This window comes from Lepisma saccharinum, chromosome 27 (assembly GCF_977018435.1).
Source record: "Lepisma saccharinum chromosome 27, izLepSacc3.1, whole genome shotgun sequence".
NCBI classification, from domain to species: Eukaryota; Metazoa; Arthropoda; class Insecta; order Zygentoma; family Lepismatidae; genus Lepisma; species Lepisma saccharinum.
This window is the reverse complement of record NC_139255.1, coordinates 55,257,223-55,283,060: the sequence shown is the minus strand read 5'-3', so window position 1 is coordinate 55,283,060 and position 25,838 is coordinate 55,257,223. Positions and strand designations below refer to the sequence as shown.

At 38.3% G+C, this 25,838-nt stretch overlaps 1 protein-coding gene across 1 annotated transcript in view; it reads left to right on the top strand.

The window, feature by feature from the left end:
• The window catches only part of LOC145980441 (putative ATP-dependent RNA helicase DDX43), a 47,864-nt gene extending 23,585 nt beyond the window's left edge, over positions 1 to 24,279 (top strand). The window contains exons 9-13 of the mRNA XM_083113536.1: positions 9,600 to 9,747; positions 13,265 to 13,420; positions 14,163 to 14,248; positions 21,026 to 21,188; positions 23,305 to 24,279. Coding sequence (XP_082969662.1) covers positions 9,600 to 9,747; positions 13,265 to 13,420; positions 14,163 to 14,248; positions 21,026 to 21,188; positions 23,305 to 23,499 — 748 coding nt within the window. The 3' untranslated portion in view covers positions 23,500 to 24,279. The remainder of the gene's footprint in view (positions 1 to 9,599; positions 9,748 to 13,264; positions 13,421 to 14,162; positions 14,249 to 21,025; positions 21,189 to 23,304) is intronic.
• Positions 24,280 to 25,838: the final 1,559 nt, after the last annotated feature.

Below are 25,838 nucleotides of genomic sequence, written 5' to 3'. Positions count from 1 at the left end.
TAAATTAAGAAAAAATAAAATACATACTTTTCCATTTGTGACGTGGTCGTGGCATTTAAGCAAGTGGTAAAAATTTTGGAAGCAAAAAAAAAAATACTAAATAGGTTTTCTTTTAGCACTAAGTCCACGACCACTTCACTTCAGCATTGGCTAAAATTAGAGCAAAAGAAAAAAAAGGTTAAATGTCAACAATACACATACCCGCAACCCTTTTTGTCTTTTTACTCAATACCAGCATTTATTACCTCTGTGGCAAAAATCATCATTCATCATATAGAGCTACGACCACAGATATAACAAATTTGGCCCCCTTATGCCGACTCACATATTAACGTGGATCTCGAGTGCCCAATCCCCAACATACAGTATTCTTCCCCTTTTCTTTAGTAGTCCCGATTAGATATTAGTTTCCGTGTTCGTGGTCGTCTAGCCACGAAAACGGAAACAAACTCAACATGTACAAAACCAGATAGAATACTTAATCAACAAAATAAGGACAATTAGAAACGTCGAACTTCAATTTTGTGGCCATATATTTTAACAAACTATTCCCCGTTCAATTAACAACTTATCCCCAACAACTGACAAATATCTCTTCATAAATATAGCTATCCGTAGAATATAATAAAACCCACATGAGAAATTAATAATTCCTTTAACCATACGTACTGTTAAAAATTATGATGCTGAACATGCATATTAAATAAATACAATTCCATTTGCACAGTTTAGGTGATTGGAAACTTTCTGTTCTTTTGATCGAAGATATTCTCAAAAATCAAGATGATGAATTTTGACTGCACTGTGGTTGGCATGGAATAAACAAACTAAGATTCAATGCACAAAATGGATAATTCAAAACTGTTACTGAAAATCATAATGAAGTAACAAATGACCGGTCATTAACTCTAACACACACCAAAATGAGTTAAATTATTATACCTAATTATTCCATGTCCAGCCATCAGTCAAAAGCACAGTCAATTTCATGTGTCGACCTGGATCAGATCACCTTCCCCAATGTTCGAGCAAGGAGAGGGAAGCTCCTTATCGTACGTATGCCACAGCTGCAACTGCTATTCTCTCGGGAGAAAACCTCGCCCGTAGCCGTGGCTTTCTCCCTTGAGTTACAAAGTTCTTCTGCTAGGGGAAGCAGCATTGCCGGATTTACTTTGTTCGACATCTAGAGCCGGGCGTCAGGAACACGCTGACGCAAAACTCCTTGTTAATTTAACGAGGAGAATGTGGTGGAGCTTTTTAAAATTATACTTGTTATAAGCAAACACCACACATGGGCTCTATCGCTGTTAAGGAAGATTGTCACATTTCACATGTGATTTTTCTCTTTTTATTACTCTATTTTGCAGCAAGGTCCATTGCCTGCCAAGCAACTTTCTGTTGGGCGACATATGGGCAGCATGTCGAGTCCCATTGCCCCTGTTTTCTGGGTTTTGAATCCAGAGTATTGTACTTTTCGTAAATTTATTCCCTGTATCTCTCATACGTACACAAATATGGCTTTTTCTCTTGCTTTGGGATGTACAGTGAAACCTTGATTTTGAATATTTCAGGGAACCCAGCTGAAAAGACACAAAGATGAGGAAAAATGTAAAATGTAGGAAAACTTTATAACATTTTGGACCATCATAATTGAATGTATAATGCGGGAAAATGTGAAATCAAGGATATTAATATCGTGGTTCCACTGTTTTTCTTTTGTGGCATAAGTATAGTTTTAAAATCAAATTTGTTTTATTCACCTTTCTTTATACAGCATTTTAACATTCTGATGTAATCCTTGAATAGTTTGTAACATAACTCGAGTAAATTGTTGCTTATAATTGGAGAGGAATACGCACCCAGTAATATTAATCAAGATTTTGAACAATTTTTAATTGTTACAATTTTCAAGTATAGATATTGGGAGTAATCAATAAGAACATTGATTTCTGATCATTGGTTCAAAGTGTCCAGCCCTATTATTGACAGAATTGAAATAAGTGTGCACCTTGCGTGAAATTGAAAATATCATCCCCTTAAGGCAGTAATGTAGTCCCAAAATGTTCACAGTGTATACGCAGAAATAGCTGACCATAATAAGCTCACTGAAGTAATGGCCAAATTACATAAATAAATACAGTCAAACCCCGATTTTATGTTTTTCAGGGGCCCGTAAATAAAAAAACAACTTAAAAAGCGGGAAATCATAAGGGAGAGGTGAAACTCAAGTGGCAAGTAAGAAATTACTACACAATCGACTTTTTTGGGAGTATAGTGTGTCAAAAATTATTTAACAACAGGAAAAGGTATGATTATGAATTTCCAAGGAAAAAAGCAAGTCGTGCTGTGAAATTCGATGACGGATAAACGGGACCCACTTTCGAGGGTAGGGATGGTGGATTACTGCGTCTCACTGCTGCCTATTAGGTTCAGGTTATGCATCTGACTGTGTTGGACCTCCGTTTATGCTGTAAACTGGTAATTAGTTGTTAGTTTTAGAAGTACTGGGTAATTGGAGGGGGGGAATCATTTATAGCTGGATGTCAAGTATATATAATAGGGATAGGCCGATACCGATACAGTGCCGATATAAAATTTACCGATACCGATAACCGATATTCTACCGATCCGATATAAAATTAGAAATGGTCCTTGAAGACCCTGAAATTTTCATTGAACTCCGTAATAAATACGTTTTTAGAGCTGATTGCAATGCAAAAGAAGTTGAATAATTAGACATTTGAGTCATTCCATGCGAAATCAACACAGCCTTTGACCTGACCATCTCCGATTTTCATGAAATTTGGGGAATTGAAACTATGCATGGAACTTAGTAAGCATAAAAAAATTTAGTTTCGTGCATCTTGTAATTGTTAAATTATTCAAGGTCAAAGTTAGCATAAATTGCTCTTTTTGAGCCCACTTAGCTATACTAAATCTGCTGTAACTCCGCCCCTATTTCGCCTAGGAAGCTCAAATAAAGCTTATGGTACAGGGAATTGAACAAGCTTTCCAGTGATATAAAACAAGCCTACCTTTGGATAAAAATATAATTTTGTCACGTGACCTTGACTTTTGACCTTGAATATCTCAAAACACGTCATCACCAAAAATCGTGAAAAAAATATATTTGGTCCCTCATACCATACTCTAAAACATACCAAAAACTCATTCTGGGACTGCAATGGGATCAGAAGATACAAAATAATATGTGTAACTATGTTACTGATAAAAGCCCCATTACATGAACTATGAAGAGTCAAATGTCCCTTAACACTCCCTACAAAATGTGAAGGAGTTATCCTGGGTATAATTGGTCATGAAAGAAATAGGTTAGGCACAGGGAGATTTCTAGCCGTGTGTGTCAAGCGCAGGTCCGGCATATTGTTGATAGTGTTGCCCACGGGACGAGATGGGACAGGCTTTTAAAAATTCGAGACGAGACGAAATTGATCATGTGTCCCAAGACAAACGAATATTTTCGAGACGAGACAGCATTTTACAGCATTTCCACGAGACGAGACAGGCCAAAATCTCGTCTCGTGGGCAACACTAATTGTTGACCGCCATATTGAATTCAACGCAAACATTTCAAAGGAAAGGGGGTGATGTGATATATCAAATGAGGCTAGAATTTCACGAGAAATGAAGTGACGAAGGATTTTCCAACATATCTTACGCCAGCAAAAAGTTATACACGTATCTTTCACTTACGATATATGCACATTATAATGTTGTCAATGTTCCTGTGAGCACACTCGTTGACGTCTCTCACACTCGCATAGAACATTTGGTAATGTAGAATGTGCAACAACATCGCAAGCAGCAACTATGCCTTCTCTCAGATGGTCAATATCAGGGACTTTTAGTGCATGCACCATTCTCTTCAAATGTTTCTGAAGGTAAAAGTCCTCCTAAGATGTTAGATCTGGGGAGTGTGCAGGCCTTTTAATATATCCCCGTGTGCCCATCAATCTACCTAGAAAATTACCATGAAGAAATTGCGAAAATGTCTACATAGTATGGTCACACTCTGTCCTGTTTCAAAACTCTCGAAAAGTGCCATATCCCGCAAGCAAGGGTGAAAAAACCTGTTCACTTAACAAATCCGAGAAGCCCTCACCATTTAAGGTTCCATTGTTGAATATGGACCAACCATTTCCGTTCGCCATACATTATACCACATAATTAGCTTACCAGCAACAACCATTCGACTGAGCAAATCACAGGTATTGCATATTATTTTTATTAACTTCACCGTGAACATAAAAATTTGCCTCGTCACTGAAGAATTTTTCATTCCAAAGGAAGTGTCACGTAATTGTTTGAGATACTTTTCCCAATATTCTTCACTATTCAACTATTTGGTGAATGTAGCTGATTAAAATCATATGCAATGGTGTGTATACATCTTTCTCTCCCAAGATGTCAACGTGATCTCGATGAGTTCCTAACACGTTAGGAGCATTCCAATGCTTTGTTTTTAACACCTCGAAAAGGAGAAAATGGTTACAAGCATGCAATAATAAATTTTTGCTGGTTAAATATATGTTGGACAATCCTTTGTCACTTCATTTCTCATGAAATTCTAGCCTGATTTGATATATCACATAACCCTCTTTCCTTTGAAATTTTTGCGTTGAATTCAATATGGCGGTCAACAATTTGCCGGATCTGCGTTTGACACACATGGCTAGGAATCTCCCTGTGCCTAACCTATTTCTTTCATGACCAATTATACCCAGGATAACTCCTTCACATTTTGTAGGGGGTGTTAAGGGACATTTGACTCTTCATAGTTCATGTAATGGGGCTTTTATCAGTAACATAGTTACACATATTATTTTGTATCTTCTGATCCCATTGCAGTCCCAGAATGAGTTTTTGGTATGTTTTAGAGTATGGTATGAGGGACCAAATATATTTTTTTCACGATTTTTGGTGATGACATGTTTTGAGATATTCAAGGTCAAAAGTCAAGGTCACGTGACAAAATTATATTTTTATCCAAAGGTAGGCTTGTTATATATCACTGGAAAGCTTGTTCAATTCCCTGTGCAATAAGCTTTATTTGAGCTTCCTAGGCGAAATAGGGGCGGAGTTGCAGCACATTTAGTATAGCTAAACGGGCTCAAAAAGGGCAATTTATGCTAAGTTTGACCTTGAATAATTTAACAATTACAAGACGCACGAAACTAAAAATTTTCATAGTTACTAAGTTCTATGCATAGTTTCAACTCCCCAAATTTCATGAAAATCTGAGATGGTCAGGTTAAAAATTGCACATATCTGTGTTGATTTGGCATGGAATGACTCATTTACTTTTTCAGAAAGTAGGGCATGGAGATTATCCATAAAAATTACAACAAAATGGCAGAATTTTGCACTAACTTATAAGATATTTAGCGATATATCGGATCTGTAAAATAATCGGTAATTTTACCGATCCACCGATATGCCTATATCGGCCGATACTGATAGAGTACCGATTAATCGGTCCCATCCCTAATATATAATGTAATCAAAGTTTCCTGAAGACATGCAGAATGGTTCAGATTCCACTTTGAGCTGCATATGTATCCAGTCCTGATCAGCCCAACAGCATGAAATGAACAAAACAAGCTTTGTCAAACTTACACAACACATTTTTAGACGTGTCAATAAATTATCAGTGACGTGCATAGGGTTTTTGAAAGGGGGGTGGGGTTTAGATATAATTTTTATAGTAGTCAGCCCTCACTTTGCCATCTTTTTCTGCCTTTGATGGTTTTTATTTGTGTTTTTTTGGAAATACTGGCCAAAAGAGGGGGGTTATGATCCCCATCAAGTCCCCTTGTGCATGACACTGATTATTATTTACATCCATGTTAATTGGTAGAGGCATGCATATTTCGTTTTTGACAAAAACACGAAATGTGAAATAACACATTGTGATGTTAATTTTTCATGTTTCTGAAAGTTGTGAGGTGCATTTTCTTACCCTGTTTTGTCACGAAATGATGCGAAATGAACTGCAAAACACGAAATTTACTGTTTATATACCGACGGGACACTTTTTGAAGTCTGAAGAATCCTGTGAGTTATGCAATTCACGGAAAATTGATTAATTCTTCTGTAAATATTTGAGAAGCAAAAATGAACCCCTTTATACAAGATTAAACTTAATATTCTGGTAATGATTTAATGTGCTATTAGAAGGGATATGTTTATTTTGTGTAGTAAGTGCAGTTTTCAAATCAAATTTGGGATTATATTCACATTTTTAAAACCAAAATGTCATTTTATATACCGCTCTTTCACCGCTATAACAGCGAAATTTCATTTTATTTACCACTTTAAACCCGAAATTGACTGTTTTTGCACCGAAATTTTGCTTTTTTATTTACCAAAAATATGTGGCTAATAATCGGCGATTTATTATTGGATTTAGAAGTCTTGCGGAGGGCGTACACCCCTTCCACCAATAGTTTCCCCTCCCCGTAAATAACGTGTTTCCTTTTTTCTCCGTCAATGTTTAATATTTGGTGATTTATTTTCAGCACATGAATGGTTCCGAAGAAAAGCAGGGATTTTATTATTCTTAGCATCATGTGCATTTCCTTCCTGCACTGCTGTGTGTGTTCAAGGTGTTTATCAGAAAGCAGAAAAAAATAAAACATAATAGCTTGCCTTTTTCCAACTCCTCGCTTTGTATCTGGTTCTCGTGTTTCATAATCCTCAAAGCATAATCGTCAAAGCAAAGCAACCTACTGAGATGAGACTCAAAACAATGCCACTTATCTTCCCTTCTGAGTGGACGAGTCATAGCTCTGGAGCTACGAGATAAAACATCAAGACATTGCTGCCCCCTGCTCGCAGACACCCCTTCTATCCGTTTGTAATGGGAAGCAGGGGAGGGGGAGAAAAACAGGTGGTGGAGGGGCGCTAATGGAGTTGAACAAGTCTTATCAGAAGTGTGCTTATTCCCGGCCAAGTTGCAGGAAAGAAGGAAGGGGGAGGGAGGAAGGATCACTGCTTGACGCTCTCCCATGCTGTCATGTCAATGCTTCAGACGTAGGATCAAGATTTCCGACGTGGGGCATTAACGAATGAGAAACTGGCTATATTGTTCAATTACTGCATAGCTGTGACAAGGGTGGATTAGTGAGCTCATGTGGGGGGAGATGGGTGGTTCTTTTTTTTTGTTCAGTACACTATGTTCGTTAAATGCACATATTCAGGTTCAATAGCAACTGTGGTAATTTTAGATGTCAAAGGAAAGGAGACTGGAGATCGCTTTTCGCATTTATGTTAGTTGTTTAAGATGTCTCGTGTAAGGGGGCTCACTTCCACATGAGCAAGAAAATCAGGGCAGAAATACTACGCACTTTTCAGTAATTCCTAGAGATAGTACTGCCATAGGTGGCCTTAGAAAGCACTTTGCACCATGCCGTGACGCATATATGTATAGGGGGGATGTGGAAGATGATATGATCAGCACCATGCTCTGGCTGCCTTTACCCCTCATATTATTTGATCTCTGCCAATTTGGAGGTCATGTGATCAGCACTATGCTTGGGCAGCCTTTACCCCAAGGTTGTCCCAAGGTACAAATTTATTTGAGGCTCAGGGAGCTCCAGATAAAATCACTCACCCCGGGAAACGAACCCAGGTCTCCAGCGTAGCAGTCAAATGCCCTAACGAATAGCCCACCACGGCTGTCCAGCAAATGAGAAAAGTAAATAAAGGCCCAAATACACATTTTAATGGCATTTAGATGTGCACTAAATTTGGCTGCTCTCAGAAAATATTGCTGCACCCCTCGCGTAATATGCATAGAGAAAACATTCTCTGGTGCCTCAGGAAGAAGAATACATTTATCTGAACTTTGCTCCCCCTGCCCTCACACAATTGTTTTGACAAAAATACTTTTCCGTCAGTGAGTAAAATATCGCTCTATCTGCCCAAAGAAAAAAAAATCACTTTAGCTTGTGCGTTTTCAGCTACATTCTGATTACAAAATGATATAGCGTTCGTGAAAAAACTTCAGATTAAAAATAATCAAACTAGATTCAATCGTATTTCCTTAGGAATCTAAACGACTTTCCACTGAAGAAAAAGTGGGAGTTGTTATCCGGTATGGCAAATCCTTTTTTTTTTTCCCCCCCCATTTCCAATGCTGCAAACAAGAAGAAAGGAAAAGCTTTCACAAATAAGTCCCCTGCTCCTCTTTTTTTCGTTCCCATCAACTAGGAAGGATTCTGTAAATGTGGGGGCAAAGAAGCGAATGGTGATCGATTCCCATTGTCAATTTTCCACTCGTGTCTTTTGGAGGGGTGGGGCGAACAAAGACACCTCAGTCATACACATTGTGTACAAACTCTACGGAAGGCAGCATTTAGCGAGAATCGGTTTGGCAACAAGTGTGCTTGCGTGTTGTCTGATCCTGAGGCAGAAGGATCTGCCCATTTCATCTTCACGGGGAATGCAAGAAATGCTGTTTTCCTTTCCTGTCCTTCAAGGGAGGGAGGATAAATTCAACTTGTGCACCCCCTGCCGCGGAACCATGCCTCTTCCCTCCGTCCTCTCACATGAAAAACCTAACATCTGAAAGTTAAAGGTTGCAGGGTGAATGAAACAGCTGCAAAAGGAGGGAAAAGTTGCTTGGCCAACCAACCAACCTTTTGGCAAATTTTACGACATCAGCACTCCTTAGAAAACGTATAAAGCGGGAAACGGGAGTTTGAGCGAACGTCAGATAGAGGTGAACGACCTATTATTTAACATAGCCTTTTGCCGGGACCTGGATGGCTGAACGTATTAAGTGGGAAAACGTAAAATCGGGGTTTCACTGTATAAACTAAGACAAGTAGAAGGTATACCTTGAGAGGCACATATTTAGAAATATGTTTTGGGGTGTATGTGAACAAAGTGTGTCAATAATAGTAATAATACTGTTTAAATTTAAATAATTATATTAAGTCAATACTAATTACAATATATAAATTAATATTATATTATTATTACTTGAATAGGTAAAAAGACTGTATAAGAATAGATATATAACAGCGCATATTCATTATGTAGCTTACCTATGGTTAAGCTCGGAATAATTTATATAAGAACAAGTGCTCTGGCAATTAAATTAATTTCAAATAGATGAAGAATTAAATATTTATTGAATATCAAAAATGATGATAGATGCAGTTGGAGAAAAGTAAAGTTTGTGATTAATATTTTATGCATGTTATTATTAGTAGTATCTTTCAGGTGAGGGGTCCAGACCCCCTAAATATGTTCTTGTTGTCCTTCAAAGCGGTATGATCCCAGTATAATCCTTGCCTTCCATTAAGTTCAGAGGAAATTAATAACTATCAATTACACAACAAAGGTTAAATAAGTATATTTTCATTATTTAATTTTGATATTTGGTAAGTCCAGAACCCCCCCTCACCTAGATACATCCTTGGTTTACGAGTAAGGTTAACCAGAGGATATATGGCATGTACCACCGTATACCCTCGACTACAGCTCCGCCTTAAGGTATTGAGATTTTATTTTGATGAACTTTGAAATATATAGCATGAGTCATAATTTTAATGTTCCGTTTCTTCTCTTAGTGCTACGTGGCCTGAAGGAGTGAGACGTTTGGCACAGTCGTACATGAACGATCCAGTCCAGGTGTGGGTTGGTTCCTTGGATCTGGCTGCAGTGCACACGGTCACACAGCATATTGATTTTGTTACAGAGGACGAGAAGACCGAGAAGGTACTTTTACCACTGTAGAGAGAGTGTAGTGTTTATTAGGGTTGCCTGATATGTCATGTGTGTGACAATTGGAAGTAGGATTGAACTTCTTTCTCGGTATATAAACTTGCATTTGATTGGTGCTATAATAGTTTGTGGATTTTACGCTGTAGTACATTAGGTAATTGAGCGCATAATGACTAAATGTTTAAACTTCAAGAAATAGTATGACAGTAAAAAACTTCTTACTTATTAATAGAGGCACATATTTTTGGTAAATAAAAATGCAAAATTTCGGTACAAAACTGAGTTGATTTCGGGTTCAAAAGCGGTAAATAAAATAAAATATCGGTGTTATAGCAGTGAAAAATCAGATTAAAAGTGGTATATAAAAATACATTTTGGTTTTAAAATTGTGAATACAATCCTAAATGTGATTTAAAAACTACACTTATTACACAAAATTAACATTTAACTTCTAATAGCACATTTATGTAGTTATCAGACTATTAAGTTTATTTCTGTGTAAAGGAGTCCATTTTTGCTGCTCCGATATTAGCAACAGAATTAATCAATTTTCCGTGAATTGCATAACTTGCAGGATAATTCAGACCTCAGAAGGTGTTGCATCGGTAAATAAACCCTAAATTTTGTGTTAATTTCGCATTTTGCAGTTCATTTCGCATTATTTCGTGACAAAACATGGTACCAAAATGCATCTCACACCTTTCAAAAAGATGAAAAATTAATACTACAATGTGTTTTTTTGAAATTTCGTTTTTTCGTCAAAAACGAGATATGCATGCCCCTACTTATTAACAACAAAAACACACAAACAGCATGATAAAGAACACTTTAAGAGTTCTTCCAAGCTTTTGATTCCATCTCGAAATCAACAACAAAGTGCTACATGAAGAATTGGATATTCTAATACGACAGGCTTCCCTCAATGGCTACCGTCCCAGCATCATAGACCAGAACATGCAAAAGATGAAACACAAACCAGAAGGAACCATTCCACAAATGAAGAAGAGGACTTTCGACTATGGCTAGGCATCCCATTTGTACCAGGTCTATCCAACAAACTCGGACACATCCTAGAAAAACTGAATTACAAAATAGCATACAAACCTGGCAAATCCATAGGCCAAAACTTAGCAGGCTTCAAACCTTGCAAAAAAGATCCATTAAGGAATTCCAGCATCTACAGTATCAAATGCGAATGCATCAGGAAATATATAGGCCAATGCAAGAGACCCATCAAAGACAGATTTGCAGACCACATGGGATACATACGCAGGAAAGAAAGTTCTTCCGGTTTGGCCAAACATAACATAGAAAGCAACCACCAATTACCACAAGATTGTGTTTCCTTCCTGGCACAGGTGAAAGGAAAAATAGAACGGGATGTTAAGGAAGGTGTACACATGATAAAAACGCAAATAATCTTAATGACAATTTATGTGGAAATCTTTATTTATCATAGTACAACACAGTAAAGCTTAAAAATCCATCTCCCCCAGCCAACAACTTACCAACACTGCAAGACCGCAACGACATCTTCTTGCAGACACAGCAAGTAGCACCAGCCGAACTTCAACCACGTCCCTTCCGTCGTCTCTCGACCAGCTCTGATGATGATTCCGAGATGGAATCGAAAGCTTGGAAGAACTCCTAAAGTGTTTTTTGTTGTTTTCAAGAAATAACTCAAACAAGTCTACTTTTGCTGTTAGAGGACATCATCTTTACATCTTTGTGTGTGTGTAGAAACAACTTGTAGAATTAATAATACTATTAGAATGTGATTTTAATGGTACTAACGTTCTACATAACTGCTCATGCTTAGTTTCCAGAAATAGTGATTTTTTTTTTTATAAATATAGTAGATTTGTGCTTAATATTGAAGCAAGATTACTGTGCATCATCGTGTGATGAAGGTTGGTAAACGTGACAAGTAAGATGGTGAGGTGTGTAGTACACCCTGGACGGCCATTTGCAGACTAACAAGGCTCTGGTAGATAATTCTGTGTACTGTCCTGTTTTATGTCCTTATGTGTGCTGAGTGCCCCTTAACAGTCTCAGCTTTTATCCTAATTTGGAATGTTTTAATATTTTAGTTGACGACATTAAAGTTAATTTAGGAGGGGAGAGTGAAAGTTTTTGAGCCTCACAGGGAAGGGATGTTTGAGCTACAGTTTCTCATTATGATATCGCTACATAATCTCATACTCTCTATAATCACCACAATTTGTTTACAGTCATCTCGTAGAATGATTTGTCCTTAGTCTCCCACCACTGAATGACCGCCTTCATCCATGTGGAAGTGACGTCCTCGAAGTGAATTCTTCATAGCAGGGAACAGATGAAAATCTTACGGGGACAGGTCTGGGGAATAAGGTGGATGGGGAAGTGCAGTGAAGCCACACTGGACCAAAGCAGCCTGTGCAGTGAGGCCTTGCCGACAGACGTACCGAATCACAGCTCTGTCGGCCACTCTCTTCTCTGACACTTCATTCATTTTCAACCTGATAAAAACAGAAGAAAACATGTGAATTTCATAAAAGTTCGCACAGAGTGTCCTAAAATTCAAACCTTACATCCTCCAAAATTTTAACTACCTGGCATCACTCCTTCCATGTGAGGCTCAAAACTTTTCACTCTACCCTCGTAGATAAGATAATGGGCTGTACTCCCATATAACATGACTGGTGCAAAATATCCTAAGTGCTGCCACACCCAAATCAAATTCAACTTTTTTTTAAAAAAAAATGTCAGTTTTTTTCATTCACACATTTCCTAAACTTTAATCTATGAGATGACCAAGTCTCATACCTGTGGCTCATCATGAATGACAATTTATTGGGCACACTAAGGTGATGGGTTACAAAGTTACCTTCATTCCATTTCACTAGTATTAGTAGGGAGATAAATTTATGGTAAATAAAAACTGAGGAGAGCGGGAAATAAAATGTTAGATCAGTGGTATATACCAGTGATGGAAAGAAAAAAACAGACTAATCTTATTGCTGATACAGCTAACAAGTTCAATGAAACTGGAAGTTGAGTAGACATTCGTGGGAAGAAAGGAATGCAGCTTGACAGGGAGCGAAGTTTTCGAACTGAGATTATGTGCATGGGGAATCCCAATTTGCAGCATCTTCCTGATGTGATCGAAGATAAAACGTTCTTCAGCTGCAAGTGGTAGGAAACTTTAGTCAAACGTTTTGTTACAAATCGACAGTTTGCGCACACAACCTCGATTGCCGGTTTTTGCGTGTTTTCTACTTAATTTGATGATATTTTGCGAAAAAGCATTCATTTCATGGAAAAGCACACATTGCACATTACTTCGCAAATAAAACTTATGCATATTTCATCATTCCCATCATGCATTCCCATCTGTGTCAAAGATGGGATTTTGTGCATGTAAACATCATATTTTGTATGTAAAAGGTGCATCATTAGTCTTAAATGATTCATTATGATTATCATTATCATTGTAGTTGTCACAAGTAGTTATTGCTTTTTCTTCTTTCAGTTGTACCAGTTTATTTACGGCATGCAGCCAGATGACAAGGTGATAGTGTTTGTCGGGAAGAAGACCAGAGCAGATGACATATCAAGTGAGCTTGGACTCAATGGTGTTGTTTGTCAGAGTATTCATGGAGCAAGAGATCAAGCTGACAGGGAGCAGGTAGGGACTTGCTTGGTTTCTGGTCAATTCATGTTTTACTATAAAGATGTTTGTTTGGTATATGCTTATATCCTTTTGCCGGTTACATGGAGAGAGGTTCATTTTTTCATGCAGTTTTTGTTCACAATCGATTTTGCCACATGTCTGTTTGCTTCGTAATGCATGTACTACCTTGCTTGATGCATTGTAAGTATAACAGTTTACAGCAGAAGCTGTGCATATGTAGAATTGATGTATCAGTTTGTGTGTTGTAGCAAATAATTGGTTACAAAATACAATATTAGCCATTTAATGTAAGATTCAACGACTCCATTTATTGCGGGCTTCAAGTTGCCCCGACTTTGTCTGTAATTAGATGTATGTGCCTGATGTAAATGGATTGGCACAGGGCAAATCATTTTCTTGCAGCATGCCACAAGGAGACTTGAGTCAAATGTTTTGTCTGGTGTGCGGCTACCCATAGGAGACAAGAATGACTCGTCATGTTGTGTCGTGTCGGATCCAGTGTGTGGCTGGCCTAAGCATTTCTTTACGGAGAACCCACAAAATCATTGTCATTAAATTGTTATTGTATTGAGATTTTCTGTTTCCTTTCCTGGATTTTCAGTTATAACAATTGGGTTTCTGGCTTTCGTTGTCAGTTCCTGCTTAAGAGGTGGCATAGAACTGTAAAGTAGCACTTTTACGGATAATAACAATTCAATATCTAGTGCACTGAAATGAACTTTATATCCTTCTGCAGGCTCTGGAAGACCTGAAGACCGGGGACGTCAGGATTCTTATCGCAACAGATGTGGCATCACGAGGAATTGATATTGAGGATGTCACGTGAGTATAAGTATTGAGAGTGCTTCTTATAGGTAGAGTGATCACTTGTAACTTTATCTCGTTAGGAAGGTGCCTTGTTACAGGAACATTCCTTCTCCATCTTCCTGCCTTGGTATTTTTGTCACCAACTTAAGGAAGAATTACTTTGTGGTTGTAGGTATAGCTACACTTTACATAACCAAATCGGCTATCTTCTTGAAGTTGAGGGGTTACTGACAGCCAACCGATTCTCAAACCACCAAAACACCCATTACCTAGCATGCATTTATGACCTACAGAGCTTGCTCAATTATGCCTCACAAGGAGTCTTGTACTACAATTTACAAGGGTTGGATAAAAAGTAATGGCAACACTGGTATAATTGGTACTTGACTGTATTGGCAGAGGAGCACATGTTACATTCCTTCAAAGTAATTGCCCCTCATCTCTACGACCTTCTGTCACACGTATGGAAGGCGTCGTACACCGTCAGCACGTCCATCTCTGTCGATGTCCCGCAGTAACCACCCTATAGCACATACGATGGCTTCGCGCGTGTCGTAGTGCTTCCCGCCCAGTGGTTCCTTCATTTTGACAAAACGGTCGTAATCACACGGTCTCATACCAGTGAATACGGCGGATGTTCCAGTACCTCCCACTACCAGTTATGCACGAGCGCCGTCACATTGTTCGCAGTGTGACACCTTGCATTGTCAAGCAGGATGATGGGACACCGTGCCGTCGCTTCCTTCTTAATGCGAGACGAAGGTGGTGTTGCAAGAAGGTGCAGTAGTAGGCTGCGTTGACCGTCTGCCTGAGAGACGTTGTTCTTCTTGCCTAAACATATTGTTGGGCAATATTGTCCTCTGCTTCAGAGCACTGCTGTTTTTGACTGAATAACATACAATCGCTCCCACTCACTATACTTCCTCGTCTGACATTCCTTTATCAGCCACGAAACGCTTGTGGCGCTGTGACTCACCCCTTTCACGGGACAGCAGTGTTGCCATTACTTTTTATCCAACCCTTGTATTTACACACATCCCCTTCTCCGTATATACATTGCTTCATGCTGCAGGTTGCCTTTTGCTCCCGTACAGACAAATCCACTTTTCCGGATTCCTGCTCTTGCACTACCACAGGAAGTGCACTATTTACTATATCGCTAACCTGCTCTCGCAGTTTATCACGCAGGACTTCCTGCATACAGCACTCACTCTGTATTGCCCTCTACTATGCATCTCTTTCTGTCAATCCATCAGAGTCTCCATGTGTGTCTCGAAGAAGTCAGAACCCGGTATTTATACCTCTGACAAAACTGATCTGCCCCCAACCACCGGGGCAAATACACTTTTGTTACCTTTTAAACAAGAGAGCCGTTGGGGGAAAACTAACAGTTGATTTTCCTTGCCACTGGACAAAAAGCAACCTTCGCAAGAACATTTACAAGTACAGTCAACTCTCGATTCTACGACCCCAGGTATAACGACCCCCTCGAAGTAACGACCCTTTTCCCGGGAACCGTGAAAAATTTAGAAAAAAGTTGAAAAATTTGGAAAAAAAGTTGAAAAATTGAAGGAAATCGGCCGAAAAGTGCGTTGTTTTTTTCCCACTCATTCCCTTCACGAGCGCTCTACCGCTCACAATTGGGTCTGAACTAAAAATAGACACCACCACACCATGCTTGAGTGATATCCAATAGCACTTGACCTCTGCCCCCCCTCCCTCAAGCGCACCAATGTTACCCCGCACCCGACGGCCGCTACCCAACGTGCCAGGCTTGTTTTGCCATGCTTTCTCTTGGATACGCGAGAAGAGAAGATCGAATGTGCTTGGATGTTATTTTAAATCGACCTTGACTTGTTTCCTTGTCCTAAGAGCTGCTGAAAACTCGCAGGTGAGGAGGGGGGAGCAGCCCGAAATGACTGCTGGACTTGCAGTCTTTGCCAATGTGTATGGCAGGTCAAGCTCTTTCATCGATAAATACACCACCTTGAGAGATAAGATCGCAGGAATGTTCGAAAATACAGATGCGTGGTGCCTGGAAGTCTGGCCCATCTGTCCAGCTCTGACCTAGAGTTCAGCAGGTTCCCGTGAGTGAGCAACTTTGGGCCTTGTAGCCGACAACTTCCGGTAACCGCTTTAATTCAAAACGTGTTCTTTGTTCCCTGCAACACTTCATAAAAAAGCGAAACTGTTAGAGATAATCAAAGCCACATACGCGAACTAAAGATCGTCAACCCGCTTAATGCGTTGTCATCCAGGTTTCCACAAAAGTTTACTTCGATCTTACGTGCATCATAACTCCCGTTTCCCCACTTCATACGGTTTCCTAATTGTGTCGTAATATCTATCTGCCAAAAAAGTGCTCCGTTGGCTGACTGACTTCTCCCCTTTTTCCTGTCAGCAAAGGGGGGAGGGGCGATTTTCTTGCTCGTGTGCGCACACGGGCTGATTACAGGCGAGGGTGGAAATGGACCCACCCCTCTTCCTTTAACGTCTAAAATGGGGCAACCAGTTCTGGATATATTCTTGAAAACGAACAAAAACAGAATAAAAAAATTAACCCTCCCCCCTTTTCCCAGCTTATTCTCCGCCACTGGTGTGCACGGCAATGTTGATAATTGCAGAATTCAGGTCTTTTTTTATGCTGTCGTCTGCATAGGAAATATTACCCGTATTATTGTCTGTTGCATGGTAAAACGTAAAGCAAGGGACATTTCTTTCTTCTTTACACTACTGTTAAAAGTTCCGTCTTCGACAGTTGCGTTATCTTTAAAATGCTGGGACTTTTCTCTTCCGCCACCTGTTGCTCGAACTTCCAGCCGGTCTCCTTGTTTTTACGATGCAGCTGGCGCCAGTGTTTTGTCTAGCGTCCGCAAAGCTCTTGCTTGCCGATAACAGCAATGCGTGAAGAAAAATGTTATTGTTTTGAATCTCGCAAAGCTGTTTTCATTTGACGATAACGAAATTCGATCTCCAGAAAGGAAAACAAGAGTTAAAACAACTTCATGTTCTGTGCCTTCTGATAAGCAAAACTGTAAATTTAATTCACATCCGCTTTTCTTCAGAACCAAGAACCATTCGTGTGAAGAAAAAAAAGTGCTCAATGTAGGAATGGTCGCTGAGATCGATTAGAAAGACATTATTCAAGGGGAAAACTTTTGGAGGAGTGGGTGTTTGACATCGGGAATACTCCTAAATCCAACATTAAATCATCGATTAACGTGAGAGTAAATAAAGATCTACCATTTTGACATGTAAAAGTGCGTAGTTTCATAAAGCTTGTTTTCAGTTCATTTTATGCTGATGGGCTAATCGGGACTAAATATACAGTTTAAAGTGAAATTCAATTCCAAACCTAAATGACTTTCGACTGGGACACTGTTTAATGACGTGTCCTAGAATACGCATTGGGTGAAGACAAATCGCAAGTTGCGCGTTTCCTTTTTCACACTGGATTACAATGCAAGTCAAAGAAGGAGTTTGGACTGCTCCCTTGAATTGGGAAGGGGGGAGGGTGAATGGAGTTGGTTGAAGCAAAGAAAACGTTTTTTTGCGATGTATTTTACACAGCCGAACCAGAACGAAAATTACAGCCCCGCCTTTTTTTTTGTCTGGTGCCTAGAAAGGTTGTGTTGTTTCTCCCGAGAGATCTAATCTTACCAGTTAATCTTGTAACAGACAATGCTCCACTAGACACGTATAAAATCCAACATTCATTCTGCCCGATTATCTCCAGACTTTTGCTGGCGCCAGTGTAACTGGTGTCAAGATTCTTCGAGTTTCGCTTGCAATAAGCGAGAGATTGTTTACCTTTCCATAGGTCTCGGTGCAAACGGCTTTCTCATGAACTGTAATTGTAAGAATTTCCTGGAAAAGCAACGACTGTGCACAATTGAAAGAAAGTAACATTATTTTTTGTGAAAACGTTTTCATGTTCTATTTTCCTTCTCACAACACGCGTCCTGTGCATAACAGGTTGTATAACTACCAGGATAAATGGTGTTACCATCTCCTATGCATCTTTGTGTCCGTTTGAGCTCTGTTTAAGCAGAAAATTGGGGCAAATTCCAATAACGACTCCTTCGAAATAACGACCCTTTTCCCGGGAACTGTGAAAGGTCGTTGAATCGAGAGTTGACTGTATATAAACTTTTACACATATATTTTCCATTTTACAGCTGTGTGCGTTAAAAATCACACAGCAGAATGCACAACATAAGTATATTTTTTTAATCCTGAAACATTTACCTTGTTTGCTCTAATTGCTCTTATTATTATTATTATTATTATTATTATGTAGTGCTGTTATATTTACCGGTATTACCAATTTGAAATAAAATTATAAATATTTCACCTTCCTAATTAATGATTGTATTGAATGTATTTTGCCAAAGAAATATACGTGTCCTCGTATGACAAGCAGAGGAATGTAACTGCAAAAAAGCAGTTTTCAGTTTTGTTTAAATAAACTCCTCTGAAGATCTCGATTTGGAATTAGATTGACATAACTGCATTTCTAAGCCTTAGCAGTAAGGTGGAGTCATGTATCTCCAATTTACGGACTCATTTTAAGAGTAAAGATATATTCCTAAGAATACCTTATTTCCTCTCTCCTGTAAGGTTGATAAATTGGAGTTACGTCCCTCTGATTCTCACACGACAGTATTGGAAATCTGTTTCAGAAAGCAAGATACATTCACCATGCCTGTATATTAATATAAATATTAATACAGGGTATCCCTGGAAAGTCAGGGAAAAGCCTTAAAAATCAGTGATTTCTTTAAAAAGCTCAGCAAAGTTAAATCAAATAGGAATGCTGTTGGTTTGAACCTGTCATTGCAGAGTGGTGCCCTCATTGCCCAACAGACTTGTACGTTGCAGGCAGCCAATAACATAATGAAACCATTTACTTCTTTTTTGTAGGTTTGGTTGAGTGTTTTTTTTAATAAATGTGAAAACCATGATATAAAGTGACATGAGAAAGGCATGAATTTGTCGGGTAAACGAGAAGGTGGACGCCAATTGAAAAATATTGATAAGTTTAATCTTCTGTTGGATCACCTCAAGTCAATAAAGACCCATCGACTTAAGATTTTTTAAAAATATCAATATGCGATCATGGCACACTCAAAAAGCAAAACTACCGTTGAACCTCGATTTATCATTTTTCAGGGGACCAAGCTGAAAAAACTTAAAATGCAATAAAATGTAAAATTGGGGTTAATTTGTATTTTTTGGGTCAAGTCAAGGATTTTTTATGCATTTGGACAGGGAAATAATAGATTTTCATAATTATGTGAACACACTGTAGTAAAGTGACCCAGAATTGTTCACTCAATCTCAGACTGTCTGTAGAAATATTGAATTGGTATTGTATTGGTAAGGCTGTTCATTCTCCTGATCCAATGAGATTGATGCTGCAAACATCGTTCATATTATCAGATTAAATGGAGCAAAAAATAACAAGTCTGATTTTACTATTTCTCATTTTCCTTTCTTTTATATGTTGACTGTTCTTCAATTATAGTTTGAAAAATGAATCATGTTCCATTTCTCCCAAGAATTGTGCTGCAAATACAGGGTGTTTCCGTGACCTTGAATCAAAGTTGCAGGGTGGAGAGAGACTGACTGCCCTATGTACCGGTATGAGATGAGGAACCCTGTTCCAGAAATGCGTCATTAAAAAGTTAAGCCAAAACTAGTTGGGGCTGCATATGACAGTGGAATAAGACAACTGAAGGATGCAGCTTATGTAAGTAGTTTTCAAGGTGTACTGCCTGGCAGTAATGGCGGACGATTTCGTGTCGAGCGGAGGGATTCCCCTTGCATCCCCTCCAGGCAAGAATCCTTGCTAGGGCTTGTGCGATATTGATTTTTCAATATCGATTGAATATCGGTGTCGGCAATATCAAAAATACCAATATCAACACTATCAAAAATACCGATATTGACGATTGCGACAATACTGACACATCTATATCTTTCAATTTGAAGTTTCGTCCCTGCCCTCTTCTCGAGTTGTCGAAACTATGCATCAAACAGGAAAATGTTATTACAAAATATTTTGTGCTGTGCATATGCTGTATATCGAGGCGAGACAAGAACGAGACAATCCTTTACAAAGACTGAATCTTTGCCAAGTATGTCTTGTATCAATACCATCCCTATACTTGGGCACACAAGGGTACAAAGCAAGTTCTATAAAGTAGGAACCTTGTTCTTTGTATTGGTGGTTGCACGTATTTGCTTTCCTGTTAATCAGAAGCAATCTCTCATCAACCTCCCAAGTTCTATCCCCATGGGTTGAGTGCATTACTTGTTATCTTAACATCCTTATGCTTGACTTCACTTGTACGTAAGGAATGCAACACCACCATACGTCGATGATATCAATATTTTGAATATATCTACTCTGTATCGAAATATTCCACAGCCCTAATCCTTGCTGCCTGTAATATTGTCAAAATGACCCCAGGGATGTTAGAGAGAGCTTCTTGCGGCACTGTCGTGCCTGCTTCTCTGCTGGGGGCCGCAGTTTTGAACACATACAGTAACATTTTCATCACAGAGTGCTATAATACACTGCAGTACTGTCCATTTCAAATCTAGAAGCCGCATCTTTTGGTTGTCTTATTCCACTGTCAAATAGGCTATTTTGGGCTTATACCTTTTAATGACACGACCGGTTTCATTCAATGTCACAAACACCCTGTATAAGAATATATAGTTGCATATGTGTTGTATGATTATTTTCGTTTGAAGATTAAATAGTAGAACTGTTTCCTTCCACAGGCATATCTTCAATTTTGACTTCCCTCGTAATGTTGAGGAGTACGTACATCGTGTTGGTCGAACAGGCCGTGCAGGGAAGACTGGGGAGGCAATATCGTTGGTGACGAGGGAGGACTGGGGCCAGGCGAAGGAGCTGATCGCAATCCTCGAAGAAGCAGAACAGGTTGCATATCTCTTTTGATCCAAATATGTTATCTGTCGTTGTAGAGTTGGTTGTAATATGTTGCATGTCATACTGCTACATATTATACTGAAATGAATAGTCACCCTATTTTTGATATTAACTTTTACACATCATAATCTTTGCAAGTTAGTGGTAATTTTTAGTCGTGAAGTCTGTGTTGTGTGACCTGCCACATAAAAATTGATTTTTGGAATTTTGAAACCTTGTGGATTAATTGGTAAGAAAATGTGAAAATATGACTGGGTGCCTGAAATTTATCCTCAATTTTTGAAGTGATTTTTTTTCTCCTTTCTTATCATCATAATTTTTTTTTTTTATTTAAAATGGGTGAAAAATTTTAGTCAGTACAAGTTCTGTTTTATTATTATTATTTGTAATATTCACTTTACATCCATTTTTTTATGATCTGTGTGAATTTTCTAGTGTACAGAAAGAATCATCTCAATAGCCAATCAAGTTGAGTGGTTGACTCAATCCAGATTCAACCCTAGGCACGGGTGATTCTTTGTTGGTGACCCTTCGTCAATCTCATTCTGTCATCATTCATCATCATGACTGTAACAAGTCAAGAGTTGCAGAAAAGTGTCGTGAAATAAGAAAGATACAGGAAGAATATACTCTGATCAGTTAACCAGCCAACGGTGCTAGAAATATAAATTTGCCAAGTTAGGGCTGAACCTCACTAACAAAGGTTCTAAGTTTGATTCCTGGATTGAGTGTCACTTATCAATTTCATCTAATCACAATTCTTCGTTATTGTAATAATTAGCGTAAGAGCCACAAAATAGCATGTATTAACAGAAATGCAAAATTAATTTTCAAATGCGGTCTACCATTACAGGGTGGCTTCTCACCTTGAATTCCGGGAATTATATGTGAATTCTACATGAATTTTTCTCCGGAGACGTGAAAAATTGCAACTTTTATTAATCCAAATCACATTTTATTCATATTTATAAAAATACCTTAGGACAATTTTTTCCCCATTTAGCTTGTATTTTTATCCACTAAGGAAAAGAAAAGAAAGCTGCATGGAAAATAAATCAAAATTATTTCAGTCTGATTGCTTCGTTAGTGTCCTTTGCAGAACAATCTATCTGGCATGCAGAAGATTATTGCAAGATAATATAATATCTTGAATTTGATTAGGTAAAGTTCATTTTGAAATTCTTATACAATAGACATTTTCGTAGATTAGTATGTCCTAGGGATGGGACCAATTAATTGGTACTGTATCGGTATTGGCCGATATATCGGTAAAATTGCAGATTATTTTACCGATTTAATATATCGATAAATATCTTATAATTTAGTGCAAAATTCTGCCATTTTGTTGTAATTTTTATGGATAATTTCCATGCTCTTCTTTCTAAAAAGTAAATGTCTAAATATTTAGCTTCTCTTGCACTGCAGTCACCTCAAAACGCACATTTATTAAGGAGATCAATGAACATTTCAGGTTCTCCAAGGACCATTTCTAATTTTATATCGGATCTGTAAAATATCGGTTATCGGTATCGGTAAATTTTATATCTGTACTGTATCAGTATCGGCCAAAATTTCATATTGGCCCATCCCTAGTACATCCCGTAACATTTGAGAGTTATGTTTTTAGATGTATTTCGAGTCTGAGTATGTGAAATTACAAATGCAAACTCTGCACCTTGAATTAAATATTTTAGATACATATACCGTTTAATTGAATTGAATCAGAAATTTTTGATACATTGGAATCGCACAGACCCGTTATATTGTTAATTATTGTATTTGTGTGGGGGGAGGGGGTTTGAGAGACTGTAATACACAAGGTTGAAATAGAGGAGACGTATTCTTGTAGCCTTGAATTCTCGGAAATTTCACCTTGAAAACTGGGAATTATACTTGAATTTTATCATGGTCCTAGAGTGGTCACCATATGACATCTGTGTATTGCTTTAAAATTGGCTGGAAAAGACGTGCAAAGTCCAGGAATTTGCTTTTGCAAAATGAGAGGGAACTCTGTTATAGCAAGAACTTAACATTGCGGTATTGGCTTTGCTTCTAGCATTTTAAGTTTTTCTGAATGACTATACAGTATATATATATATTTTTTTAGGAAGTACCTGAGGAACTGGTTAAAATGTCAGAAAGGTTTGAAGCTTACCAGCAGAGGAGAAATGCCGAGAAGGACAGGGAACGGGTAGACCGAAGAGGAGGATCCAGAAGAGGCGGTGGTGGTTATGGCGGTAATTTTGGTGGCAACTTTGGCGGTGGCTTTGGCAATGGGAGAGGTCGACGAGACAGATATTAGTGCAAAGAATGATTATAAAGCAGCCACTGCATCTGTATTATTTGTATTGCTTCCTGTTATTTATTATATTAATAATAAGTGTGCGAGCAAGTGCGATTGAAGGAACATTCCACTTATTCCGTAAAATATTTATAAAGTATGAAAAAAAAATGGTCATTTACGTAGAGAAAGAGAAAAATTGGCCACAAAAAAAAATGAATCTCTTTCAGGGTTGCGATTCTCTCTTTTTGAAATAATTGTGTTAAGTTTTTCTTAGAATTGTATTGTTTTCCAAGTTTGAGAACGATTCGTATTGTGAAGTTGAATTCACTTACGTGAGGGGTGCAATTGAAGTTGTGATTTTTTTCGTGAAACTGTTGACCGTGTTCCTCGAATTTACGTATACGCCACTACTATATTCGATGTAAAAGTATTTTTTTAATGACAAAAAAATATTTGCATATATTTATTCGTGAGTTTGCATCCAGTTAGAAGTCAAAATCATATTTTTTAATGCATATTTCAAATGTTTGAAATTGCAGATTACAGCTCTTATCAGTGTCAGTAAGTTTTTAATTTGGCTTTTCAGGTCTTTGTTGAAATTTTTATTTTTAGAAAAATAGGAGGGGACCAAATGTTTGGTTAAACAAAAACTTCTTTTTTTCTATTAGAGAAAAAAATATTGGATATGCTAAAGCTGAATGGAAAATAGTTTTGTGCTTGAAGGTGCTGTAAGCTGCAATGTTATCTTGGCATCTGTACCGTTCGTTTTGAATTAGACTGAATAAAGTGAATAATAATATTGAATTGTATATATTTTTTCAGCGATGCATATTTCTTTAGTTGTATATGTAATGAAAATTTTAACCTCTTCTCTCCAGTTTAGAAATATTTTATCACACTCGCTCACTCACTCACACTCACTCTCTCTGTGCTTGTGTCTGTGTGTGTGAGGACTGTCGAGCAGCCAGAATGGGCAACTCATCCAGACCTATTGCCAGCAACATTCTGCAGAAGCATTTTATGTCAGGAAATTTAAATTTTGAATGTAAGAAACCTTTTATACGAGGGTCACTATTTATATTTTGAGCCTAACAATGAAAAAACAGGAATTTGGCATTGAAAACTGCTTTATTGTTTTTCGAAGTATTCTCCTTTATGGTCAATACACTTTTGCATTCGTTCCAACCATTTGTCAAAGCAGTTTTTCCAATCTTCTTGAGACACCTCCATAATATGGTTTTTGAATGCATCAACGGCGTCTTCCGCCGACGAAAATCGTTGTCCACGCAATTTATTCTTGACATTCGGGAACAAGAAGAAGTCATTGGGTGCCAAATCAGGACTGTATGGCGGATGACCCATCAATTCGATTTTTTGACTGTTCATAAAGTCGGTTGTTAGACGAGATGTGTGACAGCTGGCATTGTCTTGATGTAGAATGATCCGACGGCGTTTGTTTGTTTTCCGTATTTGACCGAAGACCTCTGGCAAACAAATTGTTGTGTACCATTCAGAGTTGACCGTTCTACGTTCCTCTAAAGGCACAGTTGCCACATGACCAGTTTTCCCGAAAAAACAGGCGACCATTTGTTTCGATGTGCTTCGAGCGCGAACAACTTTTGTTGGATTGGGTTCATCTTGAAACAACCATACAGTCGACTGCTGTTTACGTTCCGGCTCATATGCATATATCCATGATTCGTCACCTGTTACAATCTTATATACGTCTTTTGAAGCACCACCATTGTATTTATTGAGCATTTGTTTGCACCAATTGACGCAAGCGTCTTTTTGAGTTTTTGTCAAATTGTGTGGGATCCAACGAGAACATACCTTTCTCACAGCTAAATGATCATGTAATATTTTATATATGCTGGTGGAACTAATGCCTATGGTTGCCTCAATCTCACAAGTATGTCACATGACGATCTTGCAGTATTAGGTTTTGCACAGCATCAATGTTTTCTTGAACAACAACTGATTTTGGACGACCTTCGCGAATCTCGTCGGTGAGCGAATGGCGGCCACGATTAAATTTGTTATACCAGCGTTTCACAGTGGCAAAAGATGGGGCTTCGTCGCCAAATGTGGAAGTAAGTTGATCGATGCACTCTTGTCTTGATAATCCACGTCGAAAATCGTAAAAAATCATCGCACGAAAATGTTCACGAGTTAATTCCATTTTATTGTTGTCGCACAATCTCCAAGGCAACATAAACAACACAAATGAAGCTATTGACAAAACATTTGAAGTGCGTTATGGTCAATAATGCCAGACGATTCCGTGCAAACGTCAAATCGCGCCTAACTTCAATCAGTGTTGCCAAGGCTCAAAATATAAATAGTGGCCCTTGTAG